The sequence below is a fragment of the Arvicanthis niloticus genome, chromosome 1 (assembly GCF_011762505.2).
Source record: "Arvicanthis niloticus isolate mArvNil1 chromosome 1, mArvNil1.pat.X, whole genome shotgun sequence".
NCBI lineage: Eukaryota > Metazoa > Chordata > Mammalia > Rodentia > Muridae > Arvicanthis > Arvicanthis niloticus.
This window is the reverse complement of record NC_047658.1, coordinates 116,687,143-116,707,237: the sequence shown is the minus strand read 5'-3', so window position 1 is coordinate 116,707,237 and position 20,095 is coordinate 116,687,143. Positions and strand designations below refer to the sequence as shown.

The 20,095-nt window shown below is 37.9% G+C and overlaps 1 protein-coding gene across 25 annotated transcripts in view; it reads left to right on the top strand.

Moving 5' to 3' along the window:
* The window catches only part of LOC117720735 (solute carrier family 22 member 19-like), a 110,702-nt gene that overhangs the window by 29,617 nt on the left and 60,990 nt on the right, over positions 1–20,095 (top strand). For all 25 annotated transcript variants that reach the window (XR_013105308.1, XR_013105307.1, XR_013105304.1 and 22 more), the window contains exon 5: positions 3,845–3,968. Coding sequence is in view for 2 of the 25 variants with exons in the window: in XM_076916651.1 (XP_076772766.1) it covers positions 3,845–3,968 (124 nt within the window). In the remaining 23 variants the exon portion in view is untranslated. The remainder of the gene's footprint in view (positions 1–3,844; positions 3,969–20,095) is intronic.

The window sequence follows — 20,095 nt, the reverse complement described above, 5'->3', positions numbered from 1 at the left end:
AATCTCTCTTTCTAGCTTTTTATTTTAAGGCCAAATGTATTTTTTGATGTTAAGTTTTGTTTCTTGGAGGCAGCAAAAGATAGATTTTATCTTCAAATCCAAATTGTTAGTCCATGAGTTTTTATTGGGGATTTAAGGCCATTGACATCATTATTTAATATTTTGTATTAATTTTTGTCATTTTTGTGGTATTTTCTTAGACCTCTTTAGATGAACAGTTCTAAAATAGTTACTTTATTCCCTGTGACTTCATGTGTGTGTGTTTAGTCTTGCCTTCAGAGAAAGTATTTCTTCTAGTATTTTTTGTAGAGCTGGCTTATGGGTTAGAAATTCCTTAAATCCTTTTTTATCATGAAAAGTCTTGATTTTTCCTTTAATTTCAATAGATAGTTTTGCTGGTAATAATATTCTTGGTGGGTAATTGTTGTCTTTCAGATGTAGAAACACACGTTTCCACACTCCTTTGGCTCAAAAAGTTTCTGTGAAATAATCAGGAATTATTTAGATGGGCTTACTTTATAAGTTACTTGGCTTTTCTGTTTGTAGCTTTTAACACTATTTATTCTGTGTTTTTAATGTTTTAACTATAATATGTTGTGAGGAGTTTTTTTTCTTCCTGGCCTCATTTATTTGTAATTTTGTAGGTGTTCTGTACATGGATAACAATTTATTTCTGTAGGTTGAATACATTTCCTGATATGATATTTATTGAAAACATTCTCTATGACTTTGCTATGGTATTATTCTGTGCCCATAGTCTGAATGTTGGGTATTTTCATGGTGTTCCAAAACCTTTCTACTTTCTGTTTTACCTCTTTTTAAAGTCATCATTGACTTTTACTGAGTGATCTAATTCCTCTCTTCTATCTCTCATACTCTGTTTGTCACTTGCCCATTTTATTGGTGAGGGTTGCCTCTGAGTTTTTCCATTTGGCTTTTTAAGTTTTTCAATCATAGCATTATTTCAATCCTGGGTGTTTTGTGGTTTGTTTGTTTGTTTGTTTTTTTTTTTGTAATCCTATGTCTCTTTTCATATCTTGGGTTGACTTCTGTAGTATCTACTTTTCTATTGCTATAATTAAACACTGTGACCAAGGCAGCTTACAGAAAGAAGAGTTTATTTGGACTTATTGTTTTAGAAGGATGAGAATCTATCATAGCAACAGGTGGTAGGCATGGTGGCTTCTAGCAAAAGCAGAAGCAGAGGTATCACATTTCAAATTACAAGCAGGGAGAAAGAGAGAGAGAGAAAGAGAGAGAGAGAGAGCAAGAGAGAGAGAGAGAGAGAGAGAGAGAGAGAGAGAGAGAGAGAGAGAGAATGAACTAGAAATGGTATAAATTTTTAAACTGTTAAAGCTCTACCCCCAGTCCCCTAGTGTCACCAACTGGAGACCAATTACTCAAATGCCTAAGACTATGGGGGTATATTCTCATTTAAGCCAACACAGCTTTCTCATTTATTCATCTCTTTGTTTTTGTTCTGCTGGAGTATATTTATGTCTCCTTTGAATTGTTTCTACATACTTACCATTCTTTTGGATTCTTTGATAGTTCTTCTAAGTCATTTTCATTAAGTGCCATTATTATAAGAGCAATGATTTGTTGAGGGAGCATGTTGTGTTGGTTTTCCTTGTTATTTATTTATTTATTTTTTTGTGATGGGACTTGCAATCTGAAGTTAGTTTGTTGGTTGTGTTTTTCCTTTTACTATTTTATATTTTTATTTTATGGTGCTGTTTGCAATGTTTAGTGAAAGAATCACTTCTAATAGGGTTGAGATGCCTCTTCTGAGGTATTGGTGTTTAGGGTTGAGAGATCTATCTTTATTGATCCTCTGAGGTTCAAGTAGTCCTGTGTCATCTAGGCCCTCTTGATTGGATTTGTAACTTGTGTTGTGAGAGGAAACACTTTGCATGCTTGTGGGCCTTACTCAGAGTCAGATCTAGCCCACCCTGGTTTCTCAGCTATTGGTAAGACTACTGGGATATGTGGATCTTCCTGCACACCTGTAATCTTAACCTGTTAAAAACCAAGCCCTTCAACGGGCCCTCAGCTTCCTTTGAAGTTGGTAAAATATGTGGAATTACTCAATCAACAATCATATATATATGTATACATATATATGATTAAAAAATGTATCACTGACCTTCACTGCACATTTCTTCTACCTTGACTTCCATTCTATTGATGAGACTTTCAATGGAGTTTTTTTGTTTATTTTCTTATAAAATTGTTTTAATTTATTTATTTAAAAAATATTTTTCTCTCATACAATACACACCGACTGCAGCTTCTCCCTATCTTTACTCTGCCCCAGATCTACTGCTTCTTTGTTCCCCTTTAGAAAAGAGCAGACCTTCCAGTGATATCAACTTAAACATAACAAGATACAATAAGACTAGCTATAAACCCTCATTTCAAGACTGGACAAAGCAACCCAGCAGGTGGAAAAAGGTTCCAGGAGCAGGCAAAAGAATCAGAGACACCACACTCCCATTGTTAGTAATCCAACAAAAATTCCAAACTAAACAGCCAGTTGTGGTGACATCTGCTGGTAGGATTTGCTGAAGGAAGTGGTGGCAGGAGAATTACAAGTCGGAGGCCAGCCTTGGCTCCACTGAACTTTTTATTTGGATTATTGACTTTTTAAAATTTTCAGCATTATTTCAGGTTGGTTTTTCTTCAGTAATTCTATTTGTTGAGTATGCTTTCATATCTTGTATCAAATTCTTTATTACTCTCATTGTTTCTGTTACCTTGGAGCACATTCACTTCTTATTTGAGGTGCTTAACTCAAATAAGGTGATTACAACTGTAATAATTTTGTTGGATTATTTATCTGGAGCTTTTCCTGGTCACTTTCATTATGGATCATTATTATGGAATTTGTAATTTTTGTAAGTCATGTTGCCTTGGTTTATCATGCTCTTGTTTCTGAGCTGGGATTGAAGCAGTTGGAAAACTTTGTTGATTAAGTGTTTCTTTATTTCTTCTTTTGTTGGTTCAGGTTGCCCTTTTTCTTTTACTAGAGACACAATGTTCAGGATAGGACTGAGTCATAGTATTGTTGAGATGTAATTTTCCTCTTCAAATTGGTCCAGTGTGTTTCTGGGTTGCCTGGATGGGCCTGAGCAGGAGAAGCTGAAGTCTCCTACTTAGTGCAAGAGGCTATGTGAGCTTAGCTTCCAAAATTACACCCTTTATTTTTTCCCACCCTTTTTTCTTTTAAAAATTATTTTAAATGTGCTACAGTACTGGATCAGCAGAGAAGACATACTTAGTTAGAATTGACTCTAAGAGGTGATTACAGGTTTGATACAGTGAGATGCATTCATACCAACAAAAGTGTAAACCTTCTGCCAGATTTATTCATATAGCTTAAATCTTCACAACATATCAATTGACATCATAGCACTGATGCTCCCATTATATAGATGAGAAACTGAGCTAGCTTCTTCTTTCATGCATGGTTAGATGCCATCAGGTTCTTGGCATAGGAATGAATGCAATTCAGATGATATAATTTGTCTGTAAAATTTCTTCAGAGGTTCTTAATTAGGAAAAATATTACAAATAAATATTTCCTTCAGTTTAATGACTTCCATGAAGTTTGCATCCAAGTCATGGCAGGAAGACGAATGTGACTCCAGGTCTGCATTCCAAAAGTACAGGTGTATTGCATGAATGAATTGTTTCCTAGTGAAGGTATCAGAAAACAGGATTATATTTACTGTTTTAACAGAATGAGTTGTAACCATTAGACTAATAAAACCATCCAAGAACAAATTTGGCACAGAAATGACCACATTGCAATTGTTTATAATTCCAAACTCTTCTTGAGCAGGTGGCTATCAGAGTCAGCTCGGTGGCTGATTATGGTCAACAAACCCCAGAAGGGCTTAAAGGAACTTAGAAAAGTTGCACACCTAAATGGAATGAAGAATTCTGGAGATGTCCTAACCATAGAGGTGAGCATAATGGGGGCATAAAGGAAACACAAGCTTAGTAATACATGCCTAGATGTCAAGATACAATATGCTACTATTAAATATAATGTATACATGTTTCTTTTAAAAGGGACTAAAACATGTTGTTTTTCCTTTTGCTTATTGAATTTAATTTGTAAAAGTGTCTCCACAGGATTTTATTCACTTTAAAACTTTTCTTAGCATATATTAATTATACATAATGAGTGTTATTGTAACATTTCCATATATATTATATTTTATCATATTTATCACTCCTTGCTCTTGTTCTTCTCTCACTCCTACTGGTCCCCTTCCTCTTCTTACATAGTCCTCTTATATTTTAATGGCTTTTTTGTATGTGAAACAAAAAATTCTATTAGGGTTAGCTATAAAAATATGAATGAGAGGTTATTTACAGGACAGCAGATAACTTCCAGTAGCTATTCAATTGAAAAGAATTTCTAAAAATAAATAACTGACTATCAATCTTCAGGAGCAGTAGGCCTTTATAAGTCCTTTCATCTAGCAGTGGTCAGTAAGAAGGGAATGGCCTTACAAGCCTCTCTACTCCCCATGATGGAATGTTGACTGGACCATCTGGGTGGGTTTTGTGCTGGTAATCATGACTGCTAAGACTTTAAGTGTACAATGGCTATAGAAAGCCTCAAGAATAGAATGTTGTGCACCACCACTTTCTCTGGCTCTTAAACTTCTCATATTGTTCCTTGAGCCATGGAGGGGGTAATATAGATGCCCAATTTATGGATGAGCACTCAACAGTCATGTATTTCCAGCACTTTGACCCATTTTGAGTTTGCAGTAACTGCACCCAGTATAAAAAGAAGCTTCTCTGACATTAGCTGACAGCATCAGTACTCTAGGACACAGATTTAGCTATGTTGATGGAAATTCAACAGCAGGTCAAGGCCAAACCACAAAACAACTCCCAAAGCAGCAACAAGAGCTTCCTGTCTTGGTTACTTTTCTATCACCATGAGAAAAACACCATGACCAAGTCATTTTATAAAAGAAAACATTTAATTTAGAGGCTCACAGTTCCAGTAGTAGTCTATGGTGGGGAGCATGGCAGCAGGCAGGCAAGCATGGTACTGAAGCAGTAGATGAAATATTATGCTCTATCTACAAGCATAAGTGAGGGAGGGAGAGTGAGAAAGCAAGAGAGCAAGAAAGGAGTTAGGGAGAGAGAAAGAGAGCTAACTGGGAGTGGCATAGATTTTGAAATCTCAAAGTTCACCCCCCAGTGACACATCTCCTTTAATAAGACCACACATCCTAATCCTTCCCAAATAATTTCACTCAGTGGGGAGCAAGCATTCAAAAACATGATCCTATGGGGACTATTATTCAGGCTACCATACTCTTTCCACTAAGGTCTATGATGTACAGACCTATGGGTTTTCACTTAGGTTTGATGTGTCAAATACAAGTTATCATTTGTGGTACAGGCCTTAAGTCCAGTCAGAAAGTGGTTTGCTAACCCCATGGCAGTGATGCTGACACTGCACAAGACACACTTTCTCTGGCATGTTATAGTGTAGCACAAGTATTTACATCTGAGTCAACTGTTGATGAAAATTCTTTTGCAGCAGTCTGCATAGCACTTCGCAGGACTATGAAAGCTAACCAGCAGGGAGGAAGTTTCTGGTTCAGTTTTCTAGAAGGAAACCATCAGCAATGGTATGGGCAATTTGACAAGATCTAGAATCACCTAGGATTCAAGTTTCCAGGTATACCTGTGAGGGGTTATTTATATTAGTTTAGTTTCTGAGCATGAATATGAAGGATCATCTTGATTAGGTTGAACAAGGAAGACTATATTAAACAGACTGGCATCATCCTCTGGGATTGGTCTCTGGTTAAGGTAAAAATCAGGAAGTTGGTAGAATATATTTGTTACTTTTTGCTGCTGTGATAAAATAAAGAATTTATTTGGTTTATGGGTCCAGAGAAAGGGTTCATAATGATGGGGGAATCATGACAGTAGGCATGCATGGCAGCAGGAAACAGAGAGAGTGAACTGGAAGTAGGGTGAAGCTATAAACTTCCAAAGCCTATTTGCAGTGATGTACTTCTTTCACCAAGGGCCCACCTCCTAAATGTTGGATATCATCCTCAAACAGTATCACAACTAGGCACCAAGTGTTCAGATATACAAGCTTATGGTGAACATTTCTCATTGAAATCACCACATTCTATTTTCTGGACCTCATGAGCTCATAGACATATCATAATGTAAAATGCATTTAGCCTAACTTGAAAAGTCCCCATAGTCTTTCATGTCTCAATATTATTTAAAAGTCTTAAGTACAAAAATCTCTTCTAAGTCTTAAAAAAATCTCTTAACTGTGACTCACTGTAAAAAACCAAAACTAACACACTTCTAACATACAATGACACAGAATATGAATTCCTATCCAAATGGGAGCATAGTGAAAAACCACTGAACCAAAGCAAGAGCAATATCCAGCAGGACAAACACTAACTCCTGTAGCCCCATGTCAAGTATCTAGATCTTAGGTTTCATAGGGCTTAGATGGGCTCTATGCTTTCGGACTTTTTGCCTGTAACATATATCTCCACTGTATTTGGCTCTTCTTGGCAGATGTCCCATGGCTCTGGTATCTTCCACATCTTGGGGTTTCTACTGAAACCCAGGCTTCCCCTTTTCAGCTTTATGCAATGGACTCTGAAGGCCTGGACTACAATGGACTTCTTGCAGTGACTCCAGTGCTGGCATACATTTGGCTGTCTCCATGCTCTCTGAAACTGCAAAGGGAGAATTTACAGTTTCCTCATTTGTGCATCTTTAATGGCTCCAAAGCCAGTGCTACATGCATGATACTACCAAACTGGGTTATGCCAGCTAGAGACGGACCCTGGGCCACTTCTACTATTGCAACTTTTTATGTTGAGAATCGTGTTTTTTCCCTTAGGCTTCCTTCTTTTATACACTGGAAGCTTAGATGGTGGGGTCTTGCTCTTTAGCACATTTCCCATCATTTCAATGAGGAGCATGAAGCCTTTCCTTAATACTTCAATCTCTTTAACTATTACAGACTTTCTTTAAGCACATGCTTTGATTGCAAATCACTCTAGTGATATTTTATGTTTTACTCTGCAAGCTTTACATTTTGCATTTCTTTCTACCTCACTTGCTCATTTTTCATTGTAGACCTGCATAAAAGTTTTCAGTAATATAACCACCCCACAGACTCAATGGCCTTCTGTCTTGAAATTTTTTTTTTGCCAAAGAAATTAGTCTCTTGCCTGTTAATTTAGTCCAGTGGTTCTCAACCTTCTTAATGCTGTGACCCTTTAATACAGCTCCTCATCTCGTGGTGATTCTCCAACCATGAAATTATTTTGGTTGCTACTTTATAACTGTAGCTTTGCTACTACTATGAATCATAATGTAAATATCTGTGTTTTTTGATGGGCTTAGGTAGCACATTGTGAAAGTATCATTAGACCCCCAAAGGTGTTGTGATACACAAGTTGAGAACCACTGATTTAGTCTCATGTAAATTCTCAGAATATGCCCAGAAACCAGCCATATTCTTTGCCAAGATATCATATCAGTAGACTGAGGCCCAGCTGCTAACATTGTTCCCCTCTGAAACCTCATTAATTTGGCCTCCACTGTCTGCATTACTTTTATCACTACTGTCTACCAAAGACTGCTATTAGAATGGCTTTTTAACAATATGTTTACAGTATTAATGATCCAAAGCTCCAAAGTGTTCAACATTCATCCAGAAAGCATCATGGTCAGTCTCTTCACAGCAGCAAGCTAGTCTCTGGTACCAACTTCTGTGTTAGTGAATTTTCTGTAAAAATACCACAACAAAAGAAACTTGCAGAAGTTTACCTGAGTCTACAGATCCAGAGAAGAATACACAGTGGTGGAGGAGACATGGCAGCCGGAGCTGGAGCAGGACGCTGAGAGTCTGTATCTTTACCCGCAAGCAAGAAGTAGGGTGAGGCTGTGAACTCTTTTTTAAAAAGTTATTTTATTTATACGCCTTGACTTGAAGCCCCAGGGAGTGGGGAGGCCTGTCAGGGGAACATCCTCTTAGAGACAGGGGGGAGGAGGAATGGGATAAGAAACTGTAGGAGGCGGGGCCAAGACTGGACTATAAAAAATAAAAATAATAAAAAACCATTTTATTTATTTACATTTCAGTTGTTGCCCCCACCCCCACACAGTTCTTCATACCACTCTTCTTCCCTCTTGACTTTGAGAGGGTGCTCCTCTCCTCTGACATCCCCCTTCCCTGGGGCCTCAGGTCTCTCAAGAATTAAGCACATCTTATCCCACTGAGGCCAGACCAGGTAGACCCCTGTTGTGTATGTGCCAAGGGCCTTGGACCAGCTCCTGGTGTATGCTCCTGGCTGGTGGTTACTCTGTGGTACTCTCTGGGGTCTGGATTAATTGAGACTGCTGGTCTTCCTATGGGGTTGCCTTTCCCTTCAGCATCTTCAATTCTTCCCCCATTTCAACCATAGGGGTCTGTTGCAGTAAATTTTTACCCCCAATAAAGCTTGTATAAAAACCACACAACTCAGTTATTATATTTATAATCTATTTGCCTATATTGGGAAGATCTATCACTATACTAATTTATTCCCCAGTTATGACACCCTTTGCCACTTGTGGCTTCTCTAGACCATGTGGTTTGGCTCCATCTTCCTTCCACCTCCTCTTCCTCTGTTCTCTCTCGCCTCTTCCTCTGTGAGACCTTCAGCCCCACCTTTCCCTTCCACTGCCCAATCATCAGCTCTGGCCTTTATTTGATAAGGTTCAGTGAGATCACTTGAGTTGGGGGAGCCCCTCTTGAGGAAGCAAAATTAAAATCAAAATATAAACAGCACCAGTGTAACGCACAACATTTCCCCCCTTTTGTCCAATTAAAAGGCTCTTTTCTCTGAGGTATACATTGAGCAAACTCCTCACAGTTATGCAAATGGTAAAATATAATATACTTAACACCCAGTTTATCATATTTGCCAATTTAGATAAAGTGCTCTACCATCTATCCTAACTTAAAGAGCTAACAATTTCATACCTGAATTATGTTGTTATTTTAGCTTGCATCATCATCTGAAAACTATCCTTTCAAATATATATTGTTTCTCTCAACGCTAAACAACTCAAGTTTGATTATGAGACTATAACCAATTTTCAACCCTGTCTGAAATTGGAGAACAACTTAAATATTACCTGAAAATATAGTACACACAAACCATGGCTTTCAAAACTTAACCAATTTTTAGAGATGGCTGACTACCTGGACAGTCCCTCATTACTCAAAATGTTGGAGCATCAGTCTTTAGTCTTCTGGTACAGGATTATCTGACAGACCTCAAATGAAGCAGGAACATGAAAGATTAGCTTACTCTGTCTTGGCAGAGCCAAGCTGTTGACGATCCTGTGGTGTGTCCTTTTCTTGACAGTATTTTTGCTATCTGTAGATGGCAAATTTTGTCCAGTGGCTACCTTGCTGTAACTGGAGCTACTCCATCTGGAGGTTCTGATGCTCAATTTCTTCATTGAACCATGAAGGGATACTGTAAGAAGCAGATATGTCTCTATTTCTAGTAATAATGAAATGATTAGATGTCAGCTTCTGTGGATTTATGATGTTTTTGAAGACATCTATATAAAGTATATATTAATGGTTAAACTTTGACTACTCTTAGCTACTTATATTTGAATATTGTAGAAAGCTCCTTAATATAATTAGATCAGAATCTAATATAACCATGAGTTTACTGTCTGGCCCTTAACTTGTATTACTTAATCATCCTAAATGGTTTGTAATGGCAGTTACTAGAAGGACTGAGTCTAAGTCTTGTATTCTTAAATGAGTTTCACAGACACTAAGCCTATCAAATAGTAACAATATTAATTTCAAATTTTGTATCAATATAAGTAATTCATACCAATGAAAACCTTAAATCTGTATCAACCTATAAAATTATATACCAATGTAAAAATTATAACTTCAACTTGCATTAATATTAAAGATTTCTACCAATGTAAGATTATGGCTATACAATATTTTGTTTAAGATTAAATTTAATAGCCTATCCCTATTTGTCCATTTCTCCAATTTCTATGATAACACTACATCCCCCTTTTCTCTTCTACCTCCTTTCCTTTACTTAAGAAAGAAGGATAAAGAAGATGAAAAGGTAGAAATCCCTGTTGCAGGAATTTTCCTGCCACATTGTATTTGCAGTGGAGCTCGGTGATTGGGTAGTAGAAGAGGTAGGCGGGACTAGGAGTTGGGAGGAGGAAAGAGGAAGGGGAGAGAGAGAAGCAAGATGGAGACCGATCAAAAGGTTAGATATTGGGTTTACAATTCTGATTGTGTGGGCATCTGGTGTATTGAGTATTTGCTGATATATAAATCCATTGGATAATCTTTAAGCATTAAGAGTCTTCTTTGTACTGGGTACCTCAAGGATGGTGGTTATTGTTGAGGATTGAACCAGGAGCCATGCTTGGAGTCCATGGTGAAGGCAGCGGCCACAACAGTTTTCATGGGTCCCAGGCCTGTGCTCCTGGCTAGCTGGTGCTGTGGTCAGAACGGGAACAACAGTGGGAACATGGTGGTGGTGCAGGAGCTAGCTGAGTCGCACACTACAAATCCCTGAGTCTGAGCTCTCTATTTTTCTTCCCATCGAAAGCTACAACATTTGCAAACTATCCCTTAAAATGACAACATATCTATAATTCATAAAATAACCAGAACCATCTACCCCAACCTAAGGAACTGGGAAAATAATTTTCTTTTGCTTGCATATAGCTGAATTGGGGCAAAGAATTCCGTTCTGGAGGTCCAAAGGAAAATAGGAAAATTGGTTTGGTCAAAGGTGGGCTAACTGACATCATTTGCCTTCCAGTGTCTATGTGCTGAGAAAATTCATGGATTAACTGATGTCCTGACTGTAACAGTCTGAAAAGCTGGATGGGTGAGCTAGCTGTTCTGGAAATGTCCTGGAAGCAAGTCGTTAGAAAAAACAGCTTCAATGTAATTGAAGTAGAATCAAACAAGGAGCTATAATGGAAGGTTCCAGAATCTCAGCATCCCAGAGTGTGAATCTTGTCAGGGCTGTCTCTTTTTTCTTTCATTCTACAATATACAAACCTCACAACTAACACATAACTCTGTAAAGACATTCATATGAAATGTGCAAGGTACACATATCAATTAAGGAAGATCAGTAAAGAAAGACAACTGCCTTTCTTTAGAGGTTAGTTTGGTCACAAAATCAAACTATATAATTTTCCATTAAAGCCATCCCCCTCCTCCTGCTTCTATGAGGGTGTACCCCCACCCACCCATGCACTCCCACCTCCCCACCCTCGAATTCCCCCATGCTGGGGCATCTAGCCTTCACTGGACCAAGGATATCCTCTCCCACTGATGCCAGCCAAGGCCATCCTCCACTACATATACAGCTAATTTGATGTTATCTCTTAGGGTTTCTATTCCTGCACAAAACATCATGACCAAGAAGCAAATTGGGGAGGAAAGGGTCTATTCAGCTTACAGTTCCACATTGCTGTTCATCACCAAAGGAAGTCAGGACCAGAACTCATACAGGGTAGGAACTTGGAAGTAGGAGTAGATGCAGAAATCATGGAGGAATGATGCTTACTAGCTTGTTTCTCCTGCCTTGCTCAGCTTGCTTTTTTATAGAACCCAAGACCACCAGCCCTGGGATGGGACCACCCAAAATGTGTTGGACCCTCCCCCTTGATCACTAATTGAAAAAAATGCCTTACAGCTGGATTTCATGGAGGCATTTCCTCAAAGGAGGCTCCTTTCTCTGTGATAACTCCAGTTGTGTCAAGTTGACACACAAAGCCAGACAGTATATATTAGGAGCCTGACTGGTTTTGTGGCCAGCCTCTGAAACTGAATGGATATTGATTTGTGTTTTCCACTGTTGTAACAGATCTCTTCCCCATAAGTTTATGGCTATGTCAGCCATATATAACCTTAATTTTCCTAACGAATCCTCAGGCCTTGTTCATTTAAGCCATCTGGTGCTTTGCTTTATTTGGGATAAAGTCCCAACTCCTTGAAATTGGATGTCCACTTCTTGAAGTGGCCAATCTACAAGCCATGATTTTGGAGAGATGATGGTAACATCTGCTCCAGTGTCGACCATTCCTTCAATTTCAATATTGTTTATTAATATTCTAAGCTTTGGCCTTTTATAAAAAGCTTGCCAAAATATTCATTTTTGGCCTCTTCTTAGGTTTTTTGAATTGTTTGTAGAAGTTTCTTCAACTTGTTATCTGGTCTCACAAGTTCTGTTTTTAGAGCAGTAGTGTTTAATTGTCTTGAGGAAGAGAACTCTCCCTGTTTGACACTGGGGCTTGCAAGAGCCCCCCTGGGAATTTTTTGATAAAGTGTTGCTCTGTTTGTCTGTTGTTGCTCTACATTCCCTAGTCCAATGTTGTCCTTTGCCACATCTTTTATATATCCCAGAGGGCATTGGCTCCCTTTTACATATCCCAGAGGGCATTGGCTCCCTTTTGGGATTAATTTTGTTTTCTCTACAGTTTCTTCTGCAATGACCCTGCTCACAACAATCAAGACATTTGAGATTTTGGGTCATTTCAAAGCCTCTAGTGGCAGCTTCTCCTTTTAAGGTTGTATCAGGTGAATGAGGTCTAACATCAGCTGTGTATCTAATCCACTCATCTGTTGATATTGACCTTGTCCTCAGTGGTCTGATTACTTCCTTGCATTCACATTTTCAAAAGCTAAAGACTTGATTATTGCCTTTCTTGCTGATGGATCTGATACACTCCTTTCCACAGCTGAAGTCAACCTTGGCAAAAAGTCAGAGAATGTTTCCCTTGGACCTTGCATGACTTAAGAAAATGGTTCACGTCTTTTCCCTGATTCTGTGACTTTGTCCCAGGCATTTAAGGCTGCCAAGTGACACAATGCCAAGGTTTCTTCATCATATACAGCCTGCACCTCTGTCTCAGGAAAACAACCTTCACCAAGTAGCTGATCTTTGAAAATATCTCTACCCTTGGCTCTGGTTTTTGTCATGGTATCTCCTTTCCTCCTTTCTCCATGAGAACCATTGTAAATGTGACACAGGTTCTAGTATTGCTTTTGTTATGTCCTTCCAGTCTTGGGATTATTCTATTTTTAATAGCTCATGAAGCCAGTATTTGTTTTACAAATGGTGAATGCATTCCAAAATTAGTGACACTTTTCTTAAATTTTCTCAGTTCTAACACATCCATGGGTTACCATTCAAGTTCCTGATAACCCTGTGAAATCATTGTCTGGAGGTCTTGGTTGTATACTAACAGGATAAACTAAAGTTTGTTTTCTAACAACCCTTGGTTGGCTTTCTCTAATTTTATTTTCTGTCTTTACCTGAGTATTTTCCCTAATTAATATTTTAAATTCTTTCCTTAAGGTCTGTGCCTGTGCCTCATGTCTATCCTTTTGTTGTTTCTCCTGTTCCATAAGTTCCTGTATCTGCTGTTCAAGGTTCTGCTTAAATTTTTTATATTGTAATTTTGATATTTTGTTGTTTTACTTTGATTGACTAATTTAAAAAGGTTCTCCTCCAAGTCCTGCTTCCAACCCTCATTATTTTCCCTCTGCTGCTCAGTCTGATCTGTGAGCTGCTGCATCCTATTTTCTAGCATCCTTTCCCGCTCCTATCTCCAACCTTCATTTTCATCTCTCTGCCACTTATTAGGACCTATGTTACCAAGTCTTAAATTTCTCTTTCTGCTGTTCATGATACTCTATAAATTCCTGTATCTTCTGTTCTAGGCCCTGCTTCCATAATTTTATCTTCTCTTTATGTTGTAATTTTGATCTTGTAGCATCTGCCTTATTTTAATGTACTAACTTTAGTAAATTATCCTCTAGACTCTGCTTCCAAACATTATCACTATCTCTTTGCTGTTTATTCTGATCTATGAATTTCTGCATCTTCTGTTCTAGCATTTTTTTCCAGTTCCTGTCTGCAACCTTCATTTTTGTTTCTCTTTCACCTATCTTGGCCTAAAAGTTCCTGTAACTTCACTTTCTCTAATCACTTTTGTAAGGCTTGTAAGGTCCTATCTTTTGAGAAGACATGATAAACCAAGATAGTAACCATTATAATAATGATAATTGACAATGTATCAATTTTCTTTAAATACATCTCTGCCAACAGGTTCAAAATATCATCCCATAAAACCCAAAAGGTATTGTGTTTCTCACATTTAAGTATCCAAATATATATTTTTCTTTATTATTAATTTATAATTCTCAGTACCTGATCCAAAGCTTTTCATACTTTTGTCTCCCTCTGCTGTTCTTTTTAGGATACTGCAGTCCTCTTCTTTTATTCACAGGACTGGCTAACTAGAAAATCCCAGAGCTTCTGAGCCAGCTCTCTGTCTTTTGTTTGGGTTGCAGCCATCAGCGTGTGCACTGATCTCAGACAGAGAGACAAAAATGCATGTCCTTTTGGGTCTGGGTGACCTCACTCAGGATGATGTTTTCCAGTTCTATCCATTTGCTTGAAAAATTCATGATTAATTTTTTTAATAGCTGAATAGTATTCCATTGTATAAATGAACCACATATTCTGTATACATTTTTTGGTTGAGGACACCTGGGTTGTTTCCAGCTCTGACTATCACAGATAAGGCTGTTATGAACACAGTGGAGCATGTGTCTTTGTGGCATGGTAGGGCATCATTTGAGTATATGTCCAAGAGTGGTATACCTGGGTTTTCAGGTAGAACTATTCCCAATTTTCTGAGTAACCTCCAGATTGATTACCATAGTGGTTTTACCAGTTTGCAATCCCACTAGCAATGAAGGAGTGTTTCCTATTTCTCCACGTCCTTGCCAGCAGTTTTCTTTAAACTCAATATCTTCTTCCTTAAGATTGGTGTAGTAAAACCTTGTGGTTACAGAAATGATAGATAGGATGACTCTATTTGAATTTGATTTTGTTTCAGTTTGGCATAAGATTAACAGATCAAAAGTTATTTCCTATTTTATCAGCCTTGACTTTCTACAGAAGTTCAACCTTTAACCCTTATTTAATTCTTCCTTTCCTTCCTTTATATTTCTTTTCTATTTGGCATAAGACCACCATTCTTTTTCTTTGATTCTTAAAATATTATTTGGCCCCTTTGCTTAAGCAAGGGTAGTCTCTCAGCAAAATTCTGGTCTTAAAAGTGTGTCCAGGAAGGCAGGCAGTTCACTGAGCCAAGATGGCTTCCTCTGTGTCTCTGTCTTGAACCCTTGTTTCAATATGATTTCTATCTTTATTACATTTCTGTAAAAAACAGAAGAACATCAGCATTCCTAAAACTGATTACTTTTACCTTTAAGAAGGTACCAAGGCTTGTTATAAACTGGCATGAGCAAAATTTCTTCCTATTCATACAAGTTTCTTGTTTCTAAAGTTGAACATTAAAAACAGCAATTCAATTACAGCTTGGGAGCTTCTAGAATTTCCCTAACTTTTTCTTCTTTAATAACTCTTCTCAAATTCTTTTTCTCATGCTTACTAACAACACTTGTTAGTGATCTAAATGTTTATTTAAGTAATAAATTCTTAGGAAAGACTAAATTTCCTGCAAAACTGTTCTTCCCAGGGAACTTTCATTAATTTCATTCTTGTTTATACAATTTTTGTTATCCCATCTCTAGCTTTTAGAGAGAGGCCTTTAGAGTAAGAATCATAAGTATATGTTGATGGATTTTCATATATTAAACCATCCCTGCACCCCTGGGATGAAGCCTACTTGATCTTGGTAAATGATAGTTTTGATGCATTCTTGAATTATGTTTGAAAAAATTTTATTGAGTATTTTTGCATTGATATTTATAAGCAAAATTGGTCTGAAGTTCTCTTCCTTTTTTGGGTCTTTGTATGGTTTAGGTATCAGAGTGATTGTGGCTTCATAGAATGAGCTAGGTAGTGGTCTTTCTGTTTCCATTTTGTGAAATAGTTTGAGGAATATTGGTATTAGCTCTTTTTGAAAGTCTTGTAGAATTCTTTACTAAAACCATCTTGCCTTGATCTCTTTTCAGTTGGAATGTTTTTTTATTTTTATTTTATCTTTTAAAAATTTTATTGGATATTTTATTTACATTTCAGATGTAATCCCCTTCCCCCGACCCAGGAACCCCATCTCATCCCCCCTCCTCCTGCTTCTATGAGGATATGACCCCACATGCCCTCTCACTCCAACCTCCCCACCCACAATTTCCTCCACACTGGGGCATCCAGCCTTCACTGGACCAAGGACTTCCTCACCCACCTATGCCTGACATTGTCATTCTCCCCTACATATACAGCTGGAGTCATGGGTCCCTCCTTATGTGCTCACAGGCTGGTGGTTTAGACCCTGGGAGCTTTGGTTGGTTGGTATTGTTGCTCTCCTCATGGGGCTGAAAATCCTTTCAGCTCCTTCAGTCTTCTCTCTCACTCCTCCATTAGGAACCCCATGATCAGCTCAATGGTTAGCTGTGAGGATCTGCCTCTGAGTATGTCAGACTCTGGCAGACCTCTAAGGAGATAGCTAGCTATATCAAGCTCCTGTCAGCATAGACTTCTTGGCATCCACATCTGTGTCTACCTTTGGTGACTGCACAAGGGATAGATACCCAGGCGGAGCAGTCTCTGCATGGTCCCTCCTTCAGTTTCTGTTCCACACTTTGTCTCCATATTTGTTCTCATGGGTGTTTTGTTACCTCTTCTAAGAAGAGCCAAAGCATCCACACTTTGGTCTTCCTTGTTGATGAGCTTCAGGTGGTCTGTGAGTTGTATCTTGGAATCACCAGCTTTTGCGCTAATATCCAATTATCAGTGCGTGCATACCATGTGTGTTCTTTTGTGATTGGGTCATCTCACTCATGATGATATTTTCTAGTTCCATCCATTTACCTAAGAATTTCTCGAATTCACTGTTTTTAATAACTGAGCAATATTCCATTGTGTAAATGTACCACATTTTCTGTATCCATTCCTCTGTTAAAGGACATCTGGGTTCTTTCCAGCTTCTGGCTATTATAAATAAGGCTGCTATGAACATAGTGGAGCATATGTCCTTGTTATATGTTGGAGCATCTTCTGGGTATATGCCCAGGAGTGGTATAGCTGGGTCCTCAGGTAATGCTATGTCCAATTTTCTGAGGAACTGCCAGACTGATTTCCAGAGTGATTGTAACAGCTTGCAATCCCACCAACAAAGAGGAGTGTTCCTCTTTCTCCACATCCTCACCAGCATCTATGATCACCTGAGTTTTTGATCTTGACCATTCTGACTGGTGTGAGGTAGAATCTCAGGGTTGTTTTGATTTGCACTTCCCTGACGACTAAGGATATTGAACATTTCTTTAGGTGCTTCTTGGCCATTTGAGTTTCCTTAGTTGAGAATTCTTGGTTTAGCTCTGTACCACATTTTTAATAGGGTACAGAGTCTAAAATTGTCTGGAGTCTAATTTTTTGAGTTCTTTGTATATATAGTATATTAGCCCTCTATCGGATATAGGATTGGTAATGATCTTTTCCCAATCTGTTGGTTGCCATTTTGTCTTATTGACAGTGTCCTTTGCCTTACAGAAGCTTTGCAATTTGATGAGGTCCCATTTGTCAATTCTTGATCTTAGAGCATAAGCCATTGGTGTTTTGTTCAGGAACTTTTCCCTTGTGCCTAGGTATTCAAGGGTCTTCCCTACCTTCTCTTCCATTAGTTTCTGTGTATCTGGTTTTATGTGAAGGTTCGTTATCCACTGGACTTGAGCTTTGTACAAGGAGATAAGAACAGATCGATTTGCATTCTTCTACATGCTGACCTCCAGTTGAACCAGCACCATTTGTTGAAAATGCTGTCCTTTTTCCACTGGATGGTTTTAGCTCCTTTGTCAAAGATCAAGTGACCATAGATGTGTGGGCTCATTTGGATCTTTAATTCTATTCCATTGATCTTCCTGCCTGTCTCTGTACAAATACCATGCAGTTTTTTTTTTATCACTATTACTCGGTAGTACAGCTCGAGGTCAGGGATGGTGATTCCCCAAGAAGTTCTTTTATTGTTGAGAATAGTTTTCACTATCCTGGGTTTTTTGTTATTCCAAATGAATTTGCAAATTGCTCTTTCTATCTCTATGAAGAATTGATTTGGAATTTTGATGGGGATTGCATTAAATCTATAGATTGCTTTTGGCAAGATGGCCATTTTTACTATATTAATCCTGCCAATCCCAGAGCATGGGAGATCTTTCCATCTTCCGAGATCATCTTCAATTTATTTCTTCAGAGACTTGAAGAACATATCTTTCACTTGCTTGGTTAGATTCACACTAAGATATTTTATATTATTTGTGACTATTGTGAAGGGTATAATTTTCCAAATTTCTCTTTTAGCCTGTTTATCCTTTGAGTGGAGGAAGCTACTGATTTGTTTGAATTAATTTTATATCCAGCCACTTTGCTGAGTTGTCTATCAGGTTTAGGATTTTTCTGATGGAAGTTTTGGGGTAACTCAAGTATACTACCATATCATCTGCAAATAGTGATATTTTGACTTTTTTCTCTCCAATTTGTACCCCTTTGACCTCCTTTTGTTGTCTAATTGCTCTGGCTAGGACCTTGAGTACTATATTGAATAGGTAGGGAGAGAGTGGGCAGCCTTTTCTAGTCCCTAATCTTAGTGGGATTGCTTCAAGTTTCCCTCTATTTAGTTTGATGGCTACTGGCTTGCTGTATATTGCTTTTTACTATGTTTATGTATGGGCCTTGAGTTCCTGATCTTTCCAAGACTTTTACTTCTAAGGAGTGTTGAATTTTGTGAAATGCCTTCTTAGCATCTAGTGAGATGATCATGTGTTTTTTTCTTAGAGTTTCTTTATATAGTAGATTACGTTGATGGATTTCTAAATATTGAACCATCCCTGCATTCCTGGGATAAAGCCTACTTGATCATGATAGATAATTGTTTTGATGTGTTCTTGGATTTGGTTTTTGAGAATTTTATTGAATATATTTGCATCAATATTCATAAGGGAGATTGGTCTGAAGTTCTCTTTCTTTGTTGGGTGTTTGTGAGGCTTATGTATGAGGGTGACTGTAGCTTCATAGAAGGAATTGGGTATTGTTCCTTCTGTTTATATTTTGTGGAGTAGTTTGAAGAGAATTGGCTCTTCCTTGAAGGTCTGATAGAATTCTGCACTAAAACCATCTGGTCCTGGGCTTTTTTTTGGTGGAGAGACTTTTAATGACTGCTGCTCTTTCTTTAGGGGTTATGGGACTGTTTAGATGGTTTATCTGCTCCTGATTTAATTTTGGTACCTGGTGTCTGTCTAGAAAATTGTCCATTTCATCCAGATTTTCCAATTTTGTTGAATATAGGCCTTTGTAGTAGGATCTGATGATTTTTTGAATTTCCTCAGTTTCTGTTGTTATGTCTTTCTTTTCCGTTCTGATTTTATTGATTTTGATACTGTCTCTGTACCCTTAATCAGTTTGGTTAAGGGTTTATCTATATCGTTGATTTTCTCAAAGCATCAACTCTTGGTTTTGTTGATTCTTTGTATCTTCTCTTTGTTTCTACACGGTTGATTTCAGCCCTGAGTTTGACTATTTCCTGCTGTCTACTCCTCATGGGTAGGTTTTCTTTTTTCCTTTCTAGAGCTTTCAGGTATGCAGTTAAGTTGCTTGTATGGGATCTCTCCAATTTCTTCATGAAGGTACTTGGTGCTATGACTTTTTCTTTTTACACTGCTTTCATTGTGTCCCATAATTGGGTATGAAGTTTCTTCACTTTCATTGAATTCCATAAAGTCTTTGATTTATTTCTTTATTTTCTTTCTGACCAAGTTATCATTGAGCAGAGAGTTGTTCAGTTTCAATGAGTATGTGGGATTTCTATTGTTTTTGGTATTATTCAAGTCTAGCCTTAGTCTGTGGTGATTTGATAGAATGCATGGTATTATTTTAATCTTCTTTTATCTGCTGAGTTTTGTTTTGTGTTTGATTATATGGTCAGTTTTGGAAAAGGTTCCAATGAGGTGCTGAGAAGAAGGTATATTCTCTTAGTT